Raw genomic sequence first — 21,651 nt, 5'->3', positions numbered from 1 at the left:
CATAACTGTTCCCTAGAACATGAAGTGAAACTTTTTTTTTTTTTTCCAACATTTTAGGGTGTCACTCAAAAAGAGTTTCTTTTTAAACATGGAAATATTCAGAAAAATATTTCATGCACCTTCATGTGAAGCTCTAGACATTTGAATGGGATTTTCCCCAAGCTCTGAGAAGAATGGTGAGAGGTACCAAACCCCAAACCAGCCCACTCCCCTTGAAATATCTGACAAGGATTTTATTCAAAACAGGTTCTAAGCAAAAGCAAAAAATAAGGCAATTGAGGTCACCATTCCCTCAAATAATCAGCCACCTTGTCTTTCATCAGTCTTCAGACCAAAGCACTTTGCAAGGTGTGAGGAAAAGACTAGCAGAGCAGCTCCATGAACTGCAAAACACAGCTTGGGGGTTTAGTGCTCAAGGGAATACAGCTTGCAGAAGGGATGGCACTAGGCTGTTCAGAGCCCAATCCAGGCAGGAGGGAGGCAGAGGCTGCCTGGGGTGAGGGCCCGCCAACTGCAGTGAGGAGGCAGCACCCAATTGCCAGTTCAGCCCAGACCCTCTTCCAGGCTCTAAAGTCCCTTGCCCAGAAGCCCTGTCATCTCTGTTCCTCACAAACCAGCTCCCAGGGGAATATATAGTGTATGAGAGAAACACTAGAGATGTCTTCTGCCCCCTCACACATTTCACAGTAAAATCAAGTTGAGGGAAATAAAAAACCAAATACTACAAATCTTCCAAGCGAAGCGTATGTCACCACCTTTTTTAATCTTTGTAGCAGCTTCTATTTTACCAGCTAGGTATTAACAGCAACACACCTCTTGCACCTCAGCAACTGATAAAGTCAAAACCAATTTCACTGCATATTTACAGAATATGGATAACAATTTCTGGGGAAAAATAAGTCACTGCATATACATTTAGCTTTAAAAATGGATACAACTAAAGTAAGCTGCAGCAATGCCTGAAGCACAGGAAGAAAAACTACCACTTCCTTTATGAGATGAGTAAACATACAACCATGGCGCTTTGTTCTGGTTTAGGTTGTTTGAGGCTCTTTGATTTTTTTTTTTCTTTTTTTTTTTTTTTTTTTTTTTTAAACGGGCGATATCTTGAAGGTTTGGTGACATCTCCTTCACTATTACGGGCTGACACACCTGCCCACCTGACTCAGTATGAAAAAAAGCAACATTTAAATCATAGCTGGGGATTGAAGAGAAGTAAGGACCAAGCAAACAAAGGATCTGAAGAACAGGATGTCTCAATCTCACAAGCCTTTTTCAGTCCCAAAAGTGACAAAATGGAAAGTGTATTTCACTTTAGCTTTGAAGCACCATCTCCTCCATTCACAGGTTAGCTACCAGAATACTTTTGGTATTCTTAACACAGATGTTCCTTTGATGAAAAATTATATCTAAATATCAACTACATAGGAATGAACAACAATCCATATCCAAACAAAACATGATTTCTTCTATAAATCAAACCATTTAGGGAAGAAAACACCTTCTTTTTCTTTTTGGGTTCTACTTTTTTTGTTGTATTTAATCTGTTTGGTAACTGTTTCATAAGACATAAGACAGACAACAGCAAAAATAACTCTGCCTTTAAGTAGACAGCTTTTCACTTCTAAAGTACCCCAGTAAATGACACTTTTTGGGGGGGGGGGGGGGGGGAGGGAATGGGGAGGAGGAGGGTTGGTTGGGGTTTTTTAGGTATTTTGGTGGAACACAGGCAATGACAGAATGAACAGCATATAACCTCAAAATGGGAAAATGTCTTTAGTCAATTATTCTCTCAAAATATTCAAGTTGACAAAATTCTGAATATTGTGTGAGTTTCTTTTAAGTTACTACAATAGGCACTGAGGTATTAGCTTTTTCCAGGCAGGTAAAGATATCAAGAAGGCTAGAGAAATAATACAGTGAATGTAGCACTTTTATAATTAGACAACACAGAATATTTAATGATTGACTGCCAGATAGTAGCTAGCTTTTGTTAAAAATAAAAGGAAAATTTACTGTTTTCCCCTCATATATGGAAACTATCATTTATGCAGTTCATGTGGTGTATTATTCAAAGCTGGACAAAATATTGGAACAAGTGCTTCATTACTCCAATCAAAGGTATGTAGTTTCAGGATGATTTAATGTATTTTCATAGCCATACTTCTGCATGCTAAGTAATTAAATACTAAAATGTAGTTAAAACAAAACAAAAACAAAAACAAAATCTATTAAAAAGTAAGTGTGAGTTTGATCCTTGCTGCCTTTTTTTTCTGGGCAACACCTATTTTGCAGTGAGGGTGGAAAACATTAATTGATAGTGGCAAAACCCCAATCAATTTTTTTGCAGCAGAAAAGGACCTGGGGGTGCTGGTGCCAGCAGCTGAACGTGAGCCAGGGTGTGCCCAGGTGGCCAAGAAGGGCAATGGCATCCTGGCCTGGATCAGCAATGGTGTGGCCAGCAGGAGCAGGGCAGGGATTGTCCCCCTGTGCCGGGCACTGGTGAGGCCACACGACAAATCCTGCTCTGGACCCTGCAATTCAGGATGTGATGCTGGAGGAGTCCAGAGAAGAGCAACGGAGCTGGGGAAGGCTCTGGAGCACAAGTCCTGTGGGGAGCAGCTGAGGAAGCTGGGGGTGTTGATCCTGGAGCTCAGGGGAGACCTTATCACTCTCCACAACTGCCTGAAAGGAGGTGGCGGCCAGGAGGGAGTCGGCCTCTTCTCCACGCAAACAGTGACAGGAAGAGGAAACAGCCTCAAACTGCGCCTTGGGAAGTTTAGGTTGGACTTAAGACTGTTTCACGAAGTGTTTCACAAAATGCTTCACAAAACATTGTTTCAAGTTGCTTCACGGAAAGGGTCATTGTATCTTGGAATGGGCAGGCTGCCGGGGAGGTGGTGGAGTCACCGTCCCCGGAGGTGCGAAAGACTGGACATGGCACTCAGTACCGTGGTCTGGTCGACATGGCGGTATTCGGTCGTAGCTAGAACCAGAGGTATTTTACAACCTGTAAACTGATTCCATAAGTTCTGTAAACACAGGGTCACGATAGGGACTCTCCCCAGGGACAGACGGAGCACTGCAGACGCCACACACGTCCGTTACGAAAGCGCTCTCACGCCCACACAAGCCCAGCACCGCAGCCCCAGCCCACGGGCGCAGGGCGGGATCGCGGGCCGGGTGTCCCGGGCGGGGTCGGGCGGTGAAGCGGCGCCATGCCCCGCTCCCGCCCCCCGGCCCGCGCTGCTGCGCCTGCGCGGAGGGGCCGCGCGCGGGCCGGCCATGGCGGTGGCGGCGCTGCGGCCGCGGGTGGCGGCGCTGGGCCGGCGGCTCGGGGCGCCCGGGGCCCGCGGTGAGCGGCGCGGAGGGGGCGGGGGCGGCGCGGGTGGCTCCGAGGGCATCTCCGCAAACGGCATGTGCGCTCGGGAGCATCAGAGCCTGGCCGCGGATGGCCTTAATTTAATCACGAAAGGTGCGGTCTGACAGGATGACTGGCCTGCTCAAGTGCCGTATTATTCAGCCGCTGTTGTAGATGCCCCAAGGACCGATGATAAAGCCATGTGGAAAAGGAAAGTAAGGCTCCTGCTAGGTGCTCATCGGTGCTAAGGGAGCGTTGTGTTCTTCCCTCAGATACCTTCTTAGCGAAAGGCTCTGCTAGTCTGGACAAGTTGAAAGACCTCTGCAACGAAGGGAAAGAACATCCTTCCACGCTTTTTCAGCTTTATACCCAGGTACTTTGTTGCGGACATCAAAATCCCTTTCAAGAAAATCCGTGTAGGGTGTGGGAGACGGTTTGCTGTAAAAAAGGAGGGTGGGGCAGAAAGGCTTCTCTGTTATTTGGGGGTGTGTGGTGAGCGTCTATGAAGCACAGAATTGATTTTTACTTGGATAACTTGGAGTCGTCTGTGCTGTTACTTTAGAGACTGAAGGGGGTTTGGCTTTACATTCACCATCACCAACCCTTCAGTACTTTTAACTTGTACCTTTTGTAAACTAAATGTTAAAAAATACCTTCAAGTTGTAATGTTTTATAAACTAACGAGTTTTCTATGTTACAACACACTACCATTTGATTATTTTGACGATAGGATTTCTATTTGTATATGTTCTTATCTTCATAGGCTGTCCTAGATATTACATATTTTGAGGAAAACCAGCTTGTGGATGAAGATTTCCCAGAAGAATCTTCCTTGCAAAAACTTAAAGAACTTATTTGTGTTCTTTCAGAACCAGAAGACCTAGTGAGGGAATGCAGCATAAAAGAAGAAGTGAGTAGCCAGAGGGTGAATTATTTTATTATTTAAAAACAAAAAAATCTTAAACAGGACAGTAGTATTTTTGATGGGCAGAATTTTAAGTATTTTGAAACATTTTCAAAATGTTTTTTGTATTTAAATAGTGATTCCTGAAAATATTGTTTCAAACGTCTTTTTGTGTGCTCAGAATTTCTCTTGATAACATTTCATGATTCCACAGGCAGTTAACAATTCTATCTGACCTACAGTGTTAGGTTAGACTAGGCTTGCCTCTCTGAATGTTGCTGTCAAGCACAGACCTGAAGTGAGAGATTTACAGTTGTTTGCACGTGTGACAACGCATATGAGTAGTTCAGATGGTTTATTTTTGTGTTAGACCAGTTTGCTGGATTTTATTTCAGCCCATCAACATCCTTGGTGCAGAGCTGTTAGAATGTCTTTACTGGAGAAAAGGAGCCCTGCTTTACATGTATTGCCACACAGCAAAAGAAAGAAGTGAATGGCTACAAGAAAACATTGCCACATTTAAAAAGGTAAAGGAGATGAAAATGTTCTATGAGCTTGTGAATACAGCTTTCAAGTTTGATTCTTCACTTTTAAAATATGGCTGGGGTTTTTTGTTGTTGTTGTTGTTGTTTCGGGCGTAGTGGTTGTTTTTCCTTTTTTGTGGATTTTTTTTGTGGGTTTGGGTTTTGTTTTTTTTTGGTGTGGTTTTGTTTTTGTTTCTGTTTTTTGTTTTTGTTTTTAATTGGGATTTTGGGGATTTCATAGTAAGAAGTATTTTTGCCTGTCATTAATTTAACAAGAACTTACTTTTTCCTCATTTTTAACTGTACTCAGTGTCTTAATGATGGAGTTCATTACTTGATGAAGATGCTTAGCTTTAGATGCCCTCTTCAGCTAGATGAAGATGTTTCACTTCAAGATAAAGACACAGCTAGATTACTCAGTGAAGGTAAAAAAACCAAAAAAACAGCTCCAAAAAACTTTTTAACCCATTCCTCTTAATAACTTCCTCACTTTATGAAATGCTTTTTTTTGTGTGTTTTTTATTGTTTGACTTAATTTATGTTCAAGACTTGACACCTGAGAACAAGAAGATAATAAATGAGGCAAATAAGCAGGCAGCAGTGGCACCCCCCCTTTTTTTTTTTGACTCATGAGTTTTAGGAGGTGTCAGTGCTCATTTTCCTGGTGTTCTATGAGTGCACTGGAGGGAAGTGAACTGAGGTAACGAGTGTTTGATGCACAGTAGTTAAAAGCAGTATAAGCACTGCCAGTTTTACACTTGTAATGTTTATACACAGTATTTTACAACCATGCAGTTCAAAACTGACAGGTTTAAGGCACAAGACTGCAGGGGGTGCCAGAGCGTCACGTGTTAGTCTTCCTTTTTAGCTCTAGGACAGCACAGATACAAACACCATTACAGACTTCACGCAGGTAAAAACTGTTTGCAGAACTGGTTAGATTTGGCAAATGTTCTCTGTCGCCCCTTTATGTATCTTTATGTAAGTTTCAGTCCTATTGTTTACCAGGAGGATCTTAGGCTGCATCAGTGTGATGCAGGTAGGATGATACAGCAGGAGGGGATTTGTAAAGTAAAACTCAGCTGGTGCTGAGGACACGATGTCCACGTTGAGCACACTCAAAACCAGCTCTTCTCTGACTGTAGTAGGATGCAGTACCTTCTTGTTACATTTCATCTAAAGTGGCATTGCTGCTATATAGCTCCATAATGCAAAGTCACGTTGTGGATTTATTTAGCAGGATTTTTCTTTCTGTGGAAGACATATGCGTGCCTTTGAATTCAAATACTAAAGCTGCTGCAGGTTAACCTGAGTTAAGATGACCTCAAACAGTATCTTTCAGGCTTAAACTGTGAATAGAAATACTCTAAATTAAATATGTAGAGTCATGCCTATGCTAAAGTGGCTATAAAGAAATACTGAAATTCTATGAGGTAATTTGGCAAACAAAATTAATGGAAATAATATTTATATGTCAGTCTTTAAAGATTTTAACATTATGGAGGGCCAAACTGGACAGAGAAATGAGCATGGTCTTGATCCAGGTTTTCTTTTGGACATTATATATTTATGTAATTATATACTGAGTCTTTTTTGGATTTTTTTTCCCCCAGTGTTACTAAAAAAAATTAAAATTAACAAGCTGTGTATTTGCTTATAGCAGAACAATAAAGTACTCGATCTAAATTATTTTTGCAGGTATATTTAGTGACACTCACTTACTGGCAATGATGTACAGCGGAGAAATGTGCTATTGGGGATTGAAACACGGTGGAGGAGGCAAGCAGGAAAGCCTTGAGTCAATAGATCCTGTGTCTAACAGTGAACTGGGCAGCAGTTCACAGAGCATATCGCTGGATTTCGAAGAAACAGGGAGAAACATGTTAACAAAGTATGTCGCCGTATGTGAGGGACCGTTGAAAGGTCAAGGGTGGAACACAACAACTGCGAAACAAATGCTGCATTACTTTGTGGAATCCCACAGCTAAGATCCCCTGCGTTGTCTGTGCTGGAAGAAAACCTGTGCCCGTGAGAGCACACTCTTCCGTGACTGACTTCTTTTTCTTTTTCCAACGGAAATGTATACTTCTGTTGCATTAAAAACACGCATTCCAAGGCGCCCCGGACTGCGGTCCGAAGTGCAGTGCCGTGTCGGGGTGAGGGTGCGGAGGCCGGCCCCGGGCGGTGACGCGGTGCCGGGTGTGCGCGGCGGCGCCATGGCGGCGGGAGCGGAGCAGCGCGGCGCCGGCCTGGAGGCCGCGGTGCGGGGCGGGCTGCGCGTCCTCCGGGAGCGCTGGATGCGGGGCGCCCGCCAGGGCGGCGGCACCGCGCCCGCCCCGCTCCCGGCGCCCCCCGGCCCTGCGGACGGAGGGAGCGCCCTGCAGACGCTGCCGGTGAGCGGGCCCCGGTCGCCCGGGGCGGGGCGGGGATGAGGGGGGGAATGGCGCAGCGCTGCGTCCCCCTCCCCGTCCTTCTTCACTGCCGAATTCCGGTGTCGTTCAACCGCTGCTCTCAATGGTTTTCAGATCGACGTGCAGCTGAACATCATGTCCTTCCTCTCCCCCCAAGACTTGTGCCGCTTAGGAAGCACGAGTTGTTACTGGAGGGCAGCTGTGCAGGATCCGTTGTTGTGGAGGTATTTTCTCCTGCGGGATCTCCCCTCTTGGACATCTATTGATTGGAAATCACTTCCAGATGAGGAAATTTTTCATAAAGCCTTTTCAGAGGTCCGCGACAATGCACTGTATGATTACATGGCAGTGTAAGTATCTCCATATTCTCTTACATTCATTCAAGTGTGCCTACAGTAGTAATACTCAGTCTGCAGGCATGTTTAATATTTACAGAAATAAAGGTCTGCTGTGAGCTGCTGTTTAAATTTTGATGTGTCTCAAATCCATTGTTTGTTTTGGAAATACAATTTCCTGTCATTGCATGGTCTGATCAGTTCTTTCTGTCTGGAACTCAACAAGAATGTAAAACGTTGTAAAAAAGACAACACTAATGCTATGAAGAAATTTAAAAATTAAAGCTTTTTGTAAACTATCTACTGTGGCACAGAAATACTGCATACTGTTGATCTTGATACAGAAGTGTTCTTTGCTCTCAGTGCCACGCAAGTATTTTCATAAAAGTACCAAGAAGTCTTCAAACTACAGGAAGTAAAATGATTTTTTTTTCCATCTTATTTGAAATACCTAATAATAAGAAAGTGCACAGAATTTGCACGGAATAACAAATTGTATTGTTTAAGCTTTGATTGTCAAAGGCTGTAAGACAAACTGGTTTCAGCTAATAGAGTTGAAAAACATAGCAACACAACAAATATGTTTGGATGACTCTTAAAACAAGTAGATTATTCTGTGGTGATTTCTTTTCTAAACTTCATTCAGTTCTCAGTAGTGGTCTTTGGATTTGTGTGGGATTTTTGATTCATTTTCCAAAGGTGGTCACATTTTCCAAAGCTGGTCCTTAACACGTTGCTTTGTGGTAGGTGCACTAACCTCTGCAATCTCTATGCCCTTCATACCCTCTTAACAGATGGGAACAGTACACCCAGAATTTGATGTGCAAATTATATACTAATTTTGAAATTGGATTTAAATCTGTTTAGGTATGAATCACCTATTTGAAATCACCATTGTGTCCACATGCACTTAGCAGTTTTGCTGATCTCAGCTGAAACATTTTAGTGTGGGTATAAAAGGGGCCCACATTTGATGTTTCTTTGAAGAAGTTTGTCCAGCAGCAGCAGCCTACCACGACTCCAGAAGCAGACTGAAGTTGCTGCTCTAGGGTGTCAGTCTGACTGTTATTCTTCGCCTCAATTACCAGTCTTCCCATGCCTTCTAGCATCTGCACCAAACGAACATGATACGTCTGCAGACAACACCTGTCTTCTTCCACAGCTTGCATTCTCTGTACGTACAGGGAAAATGGTTCTTTTCAGGTGGTTACTTGTTACAAAAACAAAAAACAGTCTAATGAAGGTTTAAAATGCACTCACAAGGCTCATTTTTTAAATTTTATTTTTAATGTGACTCTTCTGCTTTGGTGTTATTTTACCTATACTGTGTATTCAGTGAGGATTTTATTTTTAAATAAACTGACAGATCTGTAGATATAAGTGTACTAAGATCCAAAAAGTCAGTATTTGGACTTCAGAAGAACTGATGCTTTCGCCTGCTTTGTACTGGTGCTTGAAACCATCAGTTTGGAACTTTAAAGTTTTTGATCTGTGCTTTCAGTTGTACCAGTAGCAAAGCATAAAAAGTGTGGGACCTAAATTAATTTGTTTGATTAATACCTCTTCTGTATTTTGTGTTTAATTTCTAGTTGCATCTATTTTACACAGATATAAAAGGAGCTGTCCTCAGGGTAGAAGAAGTTTGAAATGGAGCCGTCCCCGGTATGGGGCTGTGACTTCCTTTTTGCAATCACTGGTCACTCAGGCAGAACCTCGCTTTGCTATGTTTGGGCCAGGTTTGGAAGAGCTCGACAACTCTTTAGTACAAAAGATGATGACCTGCCCAGAAATTCTGCTGGTAGCTGGCCTACCTCATAGACAAATTCATGGTAATGATAGTTTTGGCTTTTGGCCTTCTTATTTTGTAAATAGATGTAACAAAAAATTTCAGGGAAAAAATTAAGAAAAATAATGATTTTTTTGTATCCTTAGAATTCAGTAGAATCATGGTAAAAACAAACCATTTTCTCTCGGATTTCTTCAGAAGGATAAATGCAGTGAACATTTGGGACAAACTAGTAACTTTAGTGAATTTACAATTTGGACATTGTCAGAAGAATCATTTTGCTCCTTGTACTTTTATTTTCATCCAAAATTCCATGTTATTGCTGCAGTTGTAATTGATACATACAGACAGGCCTTTCTTTCAGTACTGTTTGCACTAAGTAGCTAAAAACCACATTTGTGATTTTACAGAGGAACTCAAGGCTGCTCCTTATCTGATTCAGAATTCTGATCTCAAATGATGTAAATTTTACTTAGAAGAGTTACCAGAGCAGGTGAAGGATTTTTTTTTTTTTTTTTTAATGTTTAAAGGAGTAGCTTCAAAAGTCTAATTTGACTTCAGTCCAAGCCAGAGACAAAAAAGTGTTACTTTTTTGACTAACGGTTATTTTAGCACAGCAGAACTCAAATAATTAAACTGTATTTATAGGAAGTGGGACAATTATTTTTAGTGCGTTTTTTATTTCTCTCATATATCCTTCTAAATGCAGCTTGTCAGAAGCAGACTGGAGGCTTTTCTCTGCCAGTTTCAGCTAATAAACACAAGTCTGGCTCCTTTCTTATTTAGATTTCTAGGTTCAAGTCTAATAATCAGAAATACGGAAATGGTTTTAATACCATTGACTTGATTTTCATGAAATTAAAAGTCTGATCAATTGGAGCATGTATAAAGTTTAATTGTAAAACAGTAAATTTGCTACCCCTAACAGCAATATCTAGGTTTGAACATACTCATTTTGTGGCACCACTGGAATTTTTGGAACTACCACTTAATTGTGTTCAGTAGCTGTAATCTCATAGGTTCATTTTTTTCCCCTGTAGGAATTGGATCAGGAGTCAGTTTTCAGTTTAACAACAATCAAAAGTTCAATATTGTGACACTGTATTCCACCACGAGGTAAGATAAGATCTTTTCTCTACCAAATAAAAAGTACAGTTTCTCATTTATATCGGACTTTTCTTCATATTTTTGTCCTGTGACTTTCATCTGCACTTTCTCATGTATGGATATCCCTTATAAATTGAAGTTTCAATGCATGCCTTTGCTTTTCCTTTCTTTTTTCAACCACTAAGTTTTCACATGGAAATAATAAAGCTTTTCCAAACAGTATATGTACCAAAGGTGTACGAGAGGTACATTACAGGTGCTTCTATCCCTCTTGATACCTTGTTTGAGTCCCCTTTGAAACACTTTATAAACTCATCCTGGAGTGTATTTTCATAAGCATCTTGCAGATTTCTAGCCATCTCTGTATGTGCACTTAGAAAGAAAGGAGGGCAGGAGGGGGCACGGAGAAATGAAACTTTTTCTGTCTCAGCCCATTTTCCTGTCCCTTTCCTGCCCCGCCTAGACTTTCAAGATTCAGTTTTGGCATTCTCAGTTAACCTGACTGCTGAAATATCTTTCAGTGTGGAAAGGAGGCGAGCAAGGGAGGAGCAAGCTGTTGCTGTGAATAAGATGTTTTACCAAGAGAGCAGCACAGTAGGGAATCAGCAAACCATGCACTACAGTGTAATTGCTCAAGTGAGGAAGGTGTGCGAAGTAGTTGATGGATTCATTTATGTTGCTAATGCAGAAGCTCATAGAGGTAAGGGGTTTCTTTTCATTTATATTTTGTGAATAACTGGAGTGTTAGATTACAAAGAATATGCAATACATCAAAATCCATGTTCTGATCCTTTCAAAATCTCCTATTTCTTCATGGTTTATCCTGTTGAAGACGTCTCCTATCCTAGACATTCTCTCATCAACCTGTTAGGTGTTATGGTCCTTTGTTTTGTTTATGGCACATACTGGTATGCCTGCTATCTAAATTACATATGGGAAATTACCTGGATTAAAACACAAAACAAAAAAAACCCAAAACCCTTGGGTATGTAAAGGAGAAACTTGAAAATATATTGTTTGTGCTGCAGTAGCCTGGAAACAACTTTCACCAGGAAAACAGTAAAAAAAGCGATTAGTCTAAATCAATTTAGTCCTGCAAGATGATAATCCAAATAACAATTAAGGTAATTGTCTTTACATTGATCAGCTTTGAATGGAAGAAAAGGCTAGTTCAGAAGAGAGACAGGCAAAAAAAACTCTGAAGGGATACGCTAAGAGAAAAGTGTGTTCAGTAGGGAAGAACTGCTGACTGTGCAGTGTATGAGTATTTCTGAATGGCTTGTTGTAATTTTGGTCTCTCTGAGGTACTCAGAAAACACTCTGATGTTTGAACTGAAATAGGCTGCCTGTAGAATCTGTGGAGATCTTTAAACAACATCTAGATGTCATCAATATCTGTGTAACATAAAGGCAGATGAGTAAGTCTTGTCATAATTAGAACAAGGTAATTTGGCCCTTCCAGTGCTCTCTCTCATTGCCTCTGAAATAAAACAGACAAACAAACAGCAAAACAAAAAAACCCCACCCACCTTGTATTTGCGTATACTTAAGACTCATCTATTAAAAATTGTTTCTTAGAGCATGATCGTCAGGAGGAGCTGGCTCGTATTTTGGCAATGATTGATCCAGCCCTTGGGCCTCCGAACAGACCCCTGCTGGTTTTGTCCTGTGTTTCTCACGCTGGTGTGGAAAGAATTCCATGTGTTTACGTGGCGCATCAGTTGCAACTAAATCTGCTGCATCAGCCGTGGATGGTACTTGCTCTTAAACATTTATTTTCGGTTTCTCTGCGGTTTAAATTTAATTTAGGCTCTCAGGTTCCTTAACTATACCTACCTAAGCAAGTATGCATCTTTCAACACTAGTACATGAGCTTTCCGTTGAAGTGAAGGATTTGGTTTCTCTGGTCCTCTAAGATGAATTATTAGCCTGTCTGAACACAAGGAGCTAAGTGACTTGCCCAAAAGTACACAAGAGACTTTAGATGGAGCTAGAATGTAAGGAAGGACAAATTATGTTCTTGAAGGGAATAAGCAAGCTTCAGTTCATTTAAATCTAAATTTCCTGAGTCACAACCTTGGACACAAGATAGCTATTTGGGACATTTTTGTAAGTTTACTGTCACTCAGTGATGTGATATCTTCAGTTTTTGACAAATCAGTCTTTTACCCAGGATGTGTTTTTTTATGTTTGTCAAGCACAGTATTTATGAGCATGGTTCAGCCATACAAAACTAACTTTTGTTGATGTTGTGTAGCTGAGGAATAACTTAATGAGGAAAAAAAAAAAAAGCCTGATTTGTTTTCATAGGGAAAACGTTAATAGGCTTTTTACAAAAGCACCGTTTATAATAGCCACTGGATGGGATATTACAGAATCTGAGTGTTAATAATACATATAGAAGTCTAAAGCTAGCAGCATTTTTGCTTTAAGAGTTACAAGAAGATTTTTCAAATGGATTACTTTCTGTAAAGTAAGTGTAATGTTCCAGAATAGCTGATGGAACAATTGAAAAAAAAATTCACTCTGATACCAAGAGTCAAAGCTTTCCTAACATGAGGGGTTTCTTTTTTTGTTTTCTTATTCTTATAAAGCCTTTTTTGTCTAAGAGAGCTTTACACTAGTGATAAAAATTGAGATTTTATATGAGTGTTTCTGACTTTACAGATAGACACAGAGTGATATTAAAATACTGTTAGATCCTGTTAGCTGTTATATCTAACACATTAACTTCTCTTTAAAACTTTATTTTCACAGATGCAGGACACTGTAGCTGCAACTTTAGATGGATTGCTAAATGGAATTGAGTGGCTCTTGGAAGAAGCAAATTGTAAAAGTACTCAGTAATAGAATTAGGCATTTGTGCATTGTATAAACCCTTTGGTGTTTTCCATTTCAGCTAAAGTATGAATCTTGTCCTTCCTGCCACAAGTGAAAACTAAAAGGCAAACCTGCATATATTTCACTGCACATACTTAAGTCCCTAAGTCATTTTTCCAACTAGTGTCCTGAATTAGAAATACAAGCAGGATTGTCTGGATTCCAGCTGCGATGAAGAAGTGATTTGGAAGGACAATATGAGTGTTTTGTTTTGTTGTTTTTCTCTCCTTTCAACCAGAGGCTTTAGAGTACAATCTTTTCCAATATATCTGATGGTCTAATACCTTCTGTAAATACATACTTAACACTACATTAATCAGCACAGCCCTCTAACACGTTTAGTAAATATATTCGGTGGGGATCTTTACAGTGACACTTCCTGACCAAAGAAAGCATACTGTAGGTTGTACAGTAGGAGGTTGACAGAAAGACAGTAACTCCTGATTTCAGAAGAGTTCCCCTGTATTTTTCTAGAAAAAATCCCTAGACGAAAAATAGCGGGGGGATTTTCAACCCAAACTAAATTTCTTAGAAGCAAACACTGCTGCATATGAATTGTTGTTTCGTTGTTGTGATCATACTTACTAACCAACCACAGCAGACTTCAGCATCTTTTGCTTTCTGTTGCCCTGAAATCATTAGCTTGAACTGCATATGCCTCTGATGCATGAACAAATGTTAAATAGGATAATTCAGGACTTTATTGTACACATAGACCATCAAGTTTTCCAAATAGTTGTGACCATTTGCAGATGTGAATAATACCTGTCTTGAAATTTTCTACACAGTTGCAAATAGTTTATGAAAAGCAAAGCAACATTTTAAAGCTGGAATTGTGTTTTCCATATTGATGTCTTTGGGGATAATCATAGTCTTCCACCTTTTCATGTTTTTATTATTGGGTGAATGTTCAGAAACTTCACTTGGATTTCTTGCCTGGGCATTTATTTGCTTTATTCTGTGGTGGGGTTTTTTTGGTGGTGGTGGTTTTTTTTTTTTTTTTTTTTTTTTTTTTTTTTTTTTTTTTTTTTTTTTTTTTGGGGGGGTGGGGAGGGGGGGGAGGTGGGGAGGTGGTTGAGGTTGTTTGGGATTTTGGGGGTGGGTTTTTGTTTTTGTTTGTTTTAGGGGTTTTTTGGTGTTTTTGTTTGTCTGTTTGGGGGGGTCAGTTTTTTGTTTTGTAGGTGGGTGTGGGTTTGGTTTTTTTTTTTCCTTCTGTCTTCATGGAAATTCAGGTGGCTCACAATTTTTTCTTGGTACCTAGACAAATGATTGCATGGTGCACATACAGCTGTAATGTCAAGCTGCCCTTGATCAACACAGCTATGTCAAAACCATTCCATTTGAGAAGATGTTTCAGATTTTTTAATGAAGTAGAAAGTATCTCTTTTTTTTTTTTTCCATCTTTATGTGCCATTAATTCCTCTTTCTAGATACTTTTTTATGTGTCCTAATCAGGGTTACATGGGAGTTTCAAGGGAAAATCCAAAGGAATATGTACAATGAATATTCTGTGGTGTGTATATATATATATATATATATATATATATAATTTTTTTTAATAGTGTATGTGTGTTTTACCCTTTAAAGTAGAGCACAATGGATTTATGAGTGTTTGTGGTAAAATTCCATGCTTTGTGACTGGGCGTTTGTGATTTTCCTCCTAATCACATTAATTTCATAGTGGTCTATATGTAGGAGATTGAATGCAGCAATCTGATTGTATCAGCTACTATGAATATTGGGGGGGTATGGAAAATCCTCTTTCTACTTTCTTCACAAGGAATACATAATTTTTTTAAGAATGATATTTAGAGTCTGTCTGTGTTTGTTAAGCCCCCTACACGTGTGCACATGTGCTCACACAATGCGATCACAACGGTCATAACAAATTGCCATTGCCATCAGTAGTCATTAATGAAAAAGATTATGTGTTTAATTGAGATAACTCACCATCATTTCAAAAGGTTAGGATAATGTAGAGTATGTAATTTTTCCTAAAGAACAACAGTGTTTAAGGGTGCAGTCTAGGAAAGAGTGGGAATGAGAAGTCTGTGCAGTCACAGAACTCCATGATTAAATGCTGTGGTGGATCAGCACAGGCAAGGAAGATGAGCACGTACACTGTCCAAAGGAGCAGCTGAGCTGCACAGAGATGTGCTGTGGAAGAGGCAACCAGCTTGTTGAGCATACGTACAGCATACAGTTGCAGAGCCTTTTATATTCAACAATTCCTACTATTTAAATTCCCGAGTCACTGAATTTAGAAGCATAGAAATCATTTAAGCTTGGGACTGTCATTGTTACAAATCTAAAGATAGTTGAGTATGGAATATTAGAACATGACTTAAGTGTATCTTTAAACTTTGAATGTAAAAAGAAAATCACTCTTTTAAAAAATCGAAATGGTTTTGTATTTATCAGAGTAGATGCAACTGTGATGGGTTTGTGAAAAATCAAACGAAGATCTGGATCACAGGAGTCTTGCCTTCCTAGGGATGAACAATTCTAACAGCAGTAGAAAAAAAATTGTTTTCCTGCTCACTGAGGCAGGATGTTTATCTAAACAGAGGTCACAAAATAAAAACTTAAATTGACAATACATGTGATTTATAAGAAAACTCAGTTACTGAGGCTTCACCTGAGCAGCTTTCCAAAAAAGAAAGTGGCTATGAGGATGTTAATTATCAAATCTTTGGAACTTTGAATAACAAAAATGCCTGCTGCCAGCTCCAGAGCACCTGTCAGGCTCTCAGGACAGAGGTCCTGAGCACCTGGTCACTGGTGAGATGTCTTGCAGGTTATGAGGATGATGGAGCAGCCCTGGATCTAAGCAGGAGTGTCAGGGCTTTGAGCTGGAGCTTCAGAGGGAAGCTCTGGCTCTCTGTGTCCTGCAGGATGGCACTGCTGATCTGCATCAGCACTGATGCTGTCCAGGCAGCATCCCTACACCGTTTTGGAGCTAAAATTGCTCCAAGTAATCAATTGCACTCCCTGCTCAGAGGTACAAGAAGCAGGTATGGTTAGAGAAAAACCTGTGGGAAAATCGAAATGCTTTTCAAAGGCTTATAGATGGGGAGTATGCTGTCTCTTAATCTGGTGGCTACTGTCAATATCACTTTGTATGGTAGCACGAATATCACAGCTAAAAAGAATAGATGGAGTTGCTGTCAGGAAAATGTCAGGAAATAACTGCTGGTATTATTGCAAAGTGATTGATGTCTGTGATTTAGTGTTTTTCATGCCACTCTAGCATTAGCGGTTCTGGATAAATTACTTTCCTCAAGTACACAAGTAGAGAAGTAACATTCTTCGTTCAGTTGGAGAAAGTGATACTACAGCTAGAGTGTGTGCCTTAAAACTCAGAGGCTATCTGAACAAAGGTTGCCCTCAGTTGTCTTAGTAGGATGAAACTGCAGTCAAGAATGTAGGTAGCACGCATAGAGCAGGGACATAGCAAACAACAAAACATGATGGGTCTGGAGAAGGGGAATATTTAAGAACCAGTCTTCATGAGCTTTTGCTGGATTCTCTCTGGTTTGTACCTCACATAGCGTAGACTTAAAACTGGACACCCTGCTCCAGATTCACACCTACAAGTCCTGGGCAGAGGGGAATTGAGCACTTGTCCTCAATGTAGCCTTTATCACTGTGTCGCATATTACTGAATCCAGGTTCCCTGGTCTACCTGGACCTCAGGTCCCCTTTGCAGAGCTGCTCCCAAACCAGTCACCTGTCCTGCACAAGTGCACAAGAGTGCTCCCTATTGAAGGCAGGATTAGGCATCAGTAGGCTTCTGAATCACCTGTTAGCCCACTGAATGGGTGTTGCAGTGCATTAATTTGGTTTATATTGTATTTCATTTTTATATTGGTTTTTCTAATGTTTCTTCGGTCCCCTGGAAACTGTATCACGTGGTTTGTCCCTGCTCAGCAGTGCCCATCCTCCCACACTGGAATGTAACCCAACTCTGTTCCACTCCCACCTTATCCCTGATTGGGTAGGGGCTTGTCCCTGCCTCTAGGCCCACGCCCCCTGCATAAAAGCCCTGGGAGGAAGGGGAGGGGTGGCCTCTTTTGCATGGGACGGGGTCGGGGGTGGGAGCAGACTGGACTCAGGAGCTAAAGGGGCTAGAACCCAAAATAAAGCCCTAATCCCCCCCGGACAAAGAGCAGACTCTTTTTCTTTTGCCATCGACGGGACACCTGTTCTCTCAAAAGAACCGCTACAAATGGGCTAACAATATTCTCACTTAATAGTATTTCTGGTTGTCCTTGCACAAGGAGCCTACAATCTCTGGGAACACCAGCCTGCATGCAATAGCATGCAGAATCAGTCACCTAAGGGGGGGGGAGGGGGGGGGGGGGAACAAAACAAAACAAAACAAAACAAAAAACCCACAAAAACCTTTTAGTCTTTTCCTGAAGCCTGAAATCAATAAATCAATCAAGCCATTTGCTACATCAAAAGAAAGTTAAACAATACTAGTATTAGAGTCTCAAAATTAATTTCTCTGTAGTATGCAAATTACTGGTGGACAAGAGCTGTAAGTATGAAACTCTGATATAGTTCCAGAAATAGATTCCAGAAAACACTGTGAAGTGTTTCACTGTGAAGTAATCCTGATGACAGCCCAGAAAGACCTACTGTATTCATAGTGGCTTTTTTATTTTACTTTTTACAAAATGGTAACAATAAATCACACTTTTCTCACACAAGAATAAAGGAACTGATGTCAGTATACAGTAACTGAAGACTGAGGGCTGTACTTCTTAATCCATAGTGATTGTTGATAAAGGAATATCATTTTGGTGTGGCATCTCTTAACATCTTCCCCACAGACTTGAATTATTAATTCAGTTCATGCCTGATACCATGGGAGACACATTCCATAAATGTGAACATAAAAGGGCTACTCATCAAGGACAAAACCAACCCTTTTTATCTATTTGAATCAAATCATCTTTTGTAGAAGGCTTTTACACAAGTTTCCTAAATATAACTACAAACACCAGTTGCTTAGAATGTTCTCTTGTAAGACTGATGGTGTTAACAGCCAATTCCTTTAGAAATTCAGCTGGCTTCATCTTAACTTTTGTGAAGATTTAAAACAGTGCCCATACCTTTAGTTCATGTTAAAGAAATAGGTTAAAAATTTGATCTGCATATGGCCCATACATTACATTTGGTGGGATAAATTTATATTTTTTTCTTGAATCTGAATAATGGGGATTTAAGTAAATAACTTACCTGAGAATCCCCTTAAGACTATAACCCTCACACATCACACATCCTGACCTTGGCCAGTATAGCATTAGGATGCACTGACACAGCTACACATTATGCTTCTTTGAAAAGCCACAAGCTATTTGCAAGAAAATATATGCAAATTACAAGTTTAACTAACAAACAATATTAAAAGAGTCTTAGGGGTTTTTTTTTTTTGTTTGTTTGTTTTTTGGTTTGTTTTTTTTTTTTTTTTCCCCCAAAATTAGAGACTCAAATTTTGTAAAAATATATATTACTGAAAGCAAAGAACCAAGTTACATGATGACTGCTACATTCCTCTAAAACAAGAGAAGAAACTGAGTATAATCAAAATGTGGTTGAATTATGTACTTGAATTCAAACATTTTTCAGTCTCTTGTTGAAAATAATTGCTGCTGTCAAATATCAATATCCTTCTTTTCAAATGAGACTTGAACTTCTTTTAGACCCACTATAACAAGCAAAAAATTCTACCAAGTATTTATGTTTTCCAACTTGATTTTTACCACAGGAACTGAGCTGACATAAATCAGCTGGTGTACATACACACATTTTGACTCCCCCATTATTCTCTGACACTTGTTCCAGTCACAAGTAGCTAATGACAGAAATAAACTGAAAAATAAATTACTGAAAGGACATACCGTTGTAAAGATTTTTTGGGGGATGTCTTCATATGCCTGAAGGGTTAAATAGTTTGAGGGCCCCAACTAATAAGAAGGAAACTGATGCCACAGCATCCAACAAGATTCATGGTAGGCAATTAAAATCAACAACCATGGAAAATTCCGGCTAACATTCAATAACCTGATACTGATGTTTCCACAATGTCTTTAGGTGTCCCTATTGAGTGATGTCCTCAAGCCTAACATGCTGAGCCAGCTCCTGCCTTACTTCTCCCCCAGCGGTACCTTCCAGGCATCTCTGGTCTCTAAGCATGTCAGCACAGCAGTTTCCTTCCTGCTCTCTAGTCTATGCACCAGACTAAATTCATTGGCCTGATTTGTAATTTGCTGAGCAGATGATTGTAAAGTCAGGGGTGGGAGAGAATGCAGAGCTGTGCTTCAGCTGGACCGTGTGAGATCCTGCACTCAAAGGTGCAGCTATATGCCAGGAATCTTATCCTAATTCTAATCCCTTTCTGGGCTGGGTATATAAATTTACCCCGTATTTGAGCACACAGAGTTGCACACACAAGAAGAAACAAAGGTCTTGAAATGTTTGAAACACATCCACAGAATTTCAATGATTATGGTGCAATATGCAGTGAAATCCATGAAGTCTGATCTTGTGTTCTTAGTGAAAATGCTTCTTGGAAACTTCTCTGTATTTATATGTTGCTAATTTGGTTCTGTTTTGTGCAAAGTGGAATAAAGATAACTGGATACTGGAATATCAGTGTTGTCACAGTATTCTGTGCAATGGCCAGAAAGCTCAGGTTGCTCTCTTGTGGGACTTGCAACATACTCAGAGGTTGTCAAGCTTCATATTATCTGAGTGCAGGTAGAAGTTGGCACAACAATTAGGGCATCACTCCTCAGAACGGATATCATTTTCCTGACACCTCTGAAATGTCTAACTGGACTGCCTTCATTTGAAAGTTGTCTGCAATTAGATACTGAATTCAGCAAAAATTAGCTGCTCCTGAAAATCTATAAGAAGGTCCAGCCTTATTCCAAAGTAAGAGTCCTTTGTTCATTTGAAGTGGGTCAAACTATGCCAGAGGACATACCCTTTTCTGGGAAAAGAGCGGCAGCACACTGGTGTGGAAGCTTGTGGGCCTGCTAGGGGACTTCACGGGGCTATGCCTTGGAAGAATGTGCCCTAGATTTTAACCTCTCCTATGAACACACCCTGCTGAGGTGTGTTCTCTATCTAATGGTTTGTTCTGTTATTCCCTATGGTAATGGTTCAGTCCAAGCTGTACCCTCCTACCCCAGTTGTCCACCTTTGTCTAACCCTGCCCCTTGTTCTAGACTGTTCACTGTCAATCCACCCTAGGGCCATCCCCTGCCTGAAAATCTCCTTTGGAAAGTCCCTAATCCTCGATGCCCCACTGGTCCTTGTGACCTGTTCTCCTCCCCCGATTTCTCTCATTGGTCCCCAACTTGTAAACTACACCTAACTCTCCTCCCTACGTTGTTCCCCATTGGTTGAAAAATTGTACCCTCCCTCCAAGATACCCCTGTATTTAAGTTGCTGCACACCAGAACTTAGGGTCTTCATTCTCTGGACCCTTCAGCGAATAAACCTTTCCCTGGAACCCATACTGCATATCTCCCTCTCAAGCCTTTCCTCTACCGTGCATGTTACTGCTAACAAGTGCCATAGAGCATCTGCTCTAAGCTGCACCTTAGGTCACTTTGCTCCTGAGGTGTGTCCCACTCGCAGCATGGTGCCATGAAGAGCTAGCTGGCTCTGGCACCATGTCAGACCCCCTGTTTAACTGACATATTGCCAATCAATCCTGTGGAGACAGACCTCAGAAAGCTGTTGAGCCTGGCCATGGTGAAAACACTCTCCTCTAGAAAAAGTGCAACCCTTAAGGTGTAAGCTTGTGACGAACCCCCTAAGGGAGAAGCCTTGAGAAACTTCTCTCGCACTCATGGTGAGGAAAGCTGTTACCCCCAGAAGGCTTTGCAACAGTTATGTTAATTTTTTGTACCCCATTGGTCCTTTCCCATTTCCCTCTCTCTTTGACCCAGCTGATTTGTCCTTTCTTGATCCTTCCCCTTATTGGTCTGTTTCTCAATCCTCAAGCTGATTGCCAAGTTGTGTAACCCCGCCCCCTGCCTGCCCTATATAAACCCGTTTTTTGCTGAATCGGAGCCCTTTTGCCCCTGGATTCCTTCTCAGTTCATTTCCCTGGGAATAAAGGTTGCTGAGGACCTCAAAGCAAGAGGCTCCATCTCATCTCTCCCTAACATGGCAGCAGCTTGTCAGAGAGCCCTTTCTGCTGGCCCAGGCTGCTGCACAAACCGTGCCAAGATAGGGGCTGCCCCCAAGCCGTCTGTGGGTTGGGTAGCAGTGCAGAGCAGGAAGACTGCAACTGCTCTCTACCGAGGGACCAGTTCATGC

At 40.9% G+C, this 21,651-nt stretch overlaps 2 protein-coding genes across 2 annotated transcripts; both read left to right on the top strand.

Moving 5' to 3' along the window:
- The first annotated feature begins 3,285 nt into the window (after positions 1-3,285).
- Positions 3,286-6,964, top strand: RIMOC1 (RAB7A interacting MON1-CCZ1 complex subunit 1). Its single transcript, XM_040090394.2, has 6 exons — positions 3,286-3,355; positions 3,634-3,734; positions 4,125-4,271; positions 4,661-4,792; positions 5,100-5,214; positions 6,488-6,964. The coding sequence occupies exons 1-6, from the start codon at positions 3,286-3,288 to the stop codon at positions 6,775-6,777; spliced, it is 855 nt and encodes a 284-aa protein (XP_039946328.1). The 3' UTR covers positions 6,778-6,964.
- A 41-nt stretch (positions 6,965-7,005) lies between these two features.
- FBXO4 (F-box protein 4) lies at positions 7,006-14,288 on the top strand. The gene is made up of 7 exons (XM_040091270.1): positions 7,006-7,182; positions 7,315-7,550; positions 9,144-9,364; positions 10,362-10,437; positions 10,950-11,128; positions 12,007-12,182; positions 13,186-14,288. Exons 1-7 carry the CDS (start codon positions 7,006-7,008, stop codon positions 13,273-13,275), a joined length of 1,155 nt encoding a protein of 384 aa, XP_039947204.1. The 3' UTR covers positions 13,276-14,288.
- The last annotated feature ends 7,363 nt before the right edge of the window (positions 14,289-21,651 follow it).

This window comes from Hirundo rustica, chromosome Z (assembly GCF_015227805.2).
Source record: "Hirundo rustica isolate bHirRus1 chromosome Z, bHirRus1.pri.v3, whole genome shotgun sequence".
Classification (NCBI taxonomy): domain Eukaryota; kingdom Metazoa; phylum Chordata; class Aves; order Passeriformes; family Hirundinidae; genus Hirundo; species Hirundo rustica.
The sequence above is the reverse complement of the archived record's forward strand: the minus strand, read 5'-3'. Positions and strand labels throughout refer to the sequence as shown.

Bases quoted from the DNA above. Each gene is read 5' to 3' on its own strand.
- RIMOC1 (XM_040090394.2), top strand. From the start codon at position 3,286: ATGGCGGTGGCGGCGCTGCGGCCGCGGGTGGCGGCGCTGGGCCGGCGG. The intron at 3,735-4,124 runs GTACTTTGTTGC...TTATCTTCATAG, and splicing joins TTTTTCAGCTTTATACCCAG to GCTGTCCTAGATATTACATA. The intron at 4,793-5,099 runs GTAAAGGAGATG...AACTGTACTCAG, and splicing joins ACATTGCCACATTTAAAAAG to TGTCTTAATGATGGAGTTCA.
- FBXO4 (XM_040091270.1), top strand. From the start codon at position 7,006: ATGGCGGCGGGAGCGGAGCAGCGCGGCGCCGGCCTGGAGGCCGCGGTG. The intron at 10,438-10,949 runs GTAAGATAAGAT...AATATCTTTCAG, and splicing joins ACACTGTATTCCACCACGAG to TGTGGAAAGGAGGCGAGCAA. The intron at 12,183-13,185 runs GTACTTGCTCTT...TTATTTTCACAG, and splicing joins TGCTGCATCAGCCGTGGATG to ATGCAGGACACTGTAGCTGC.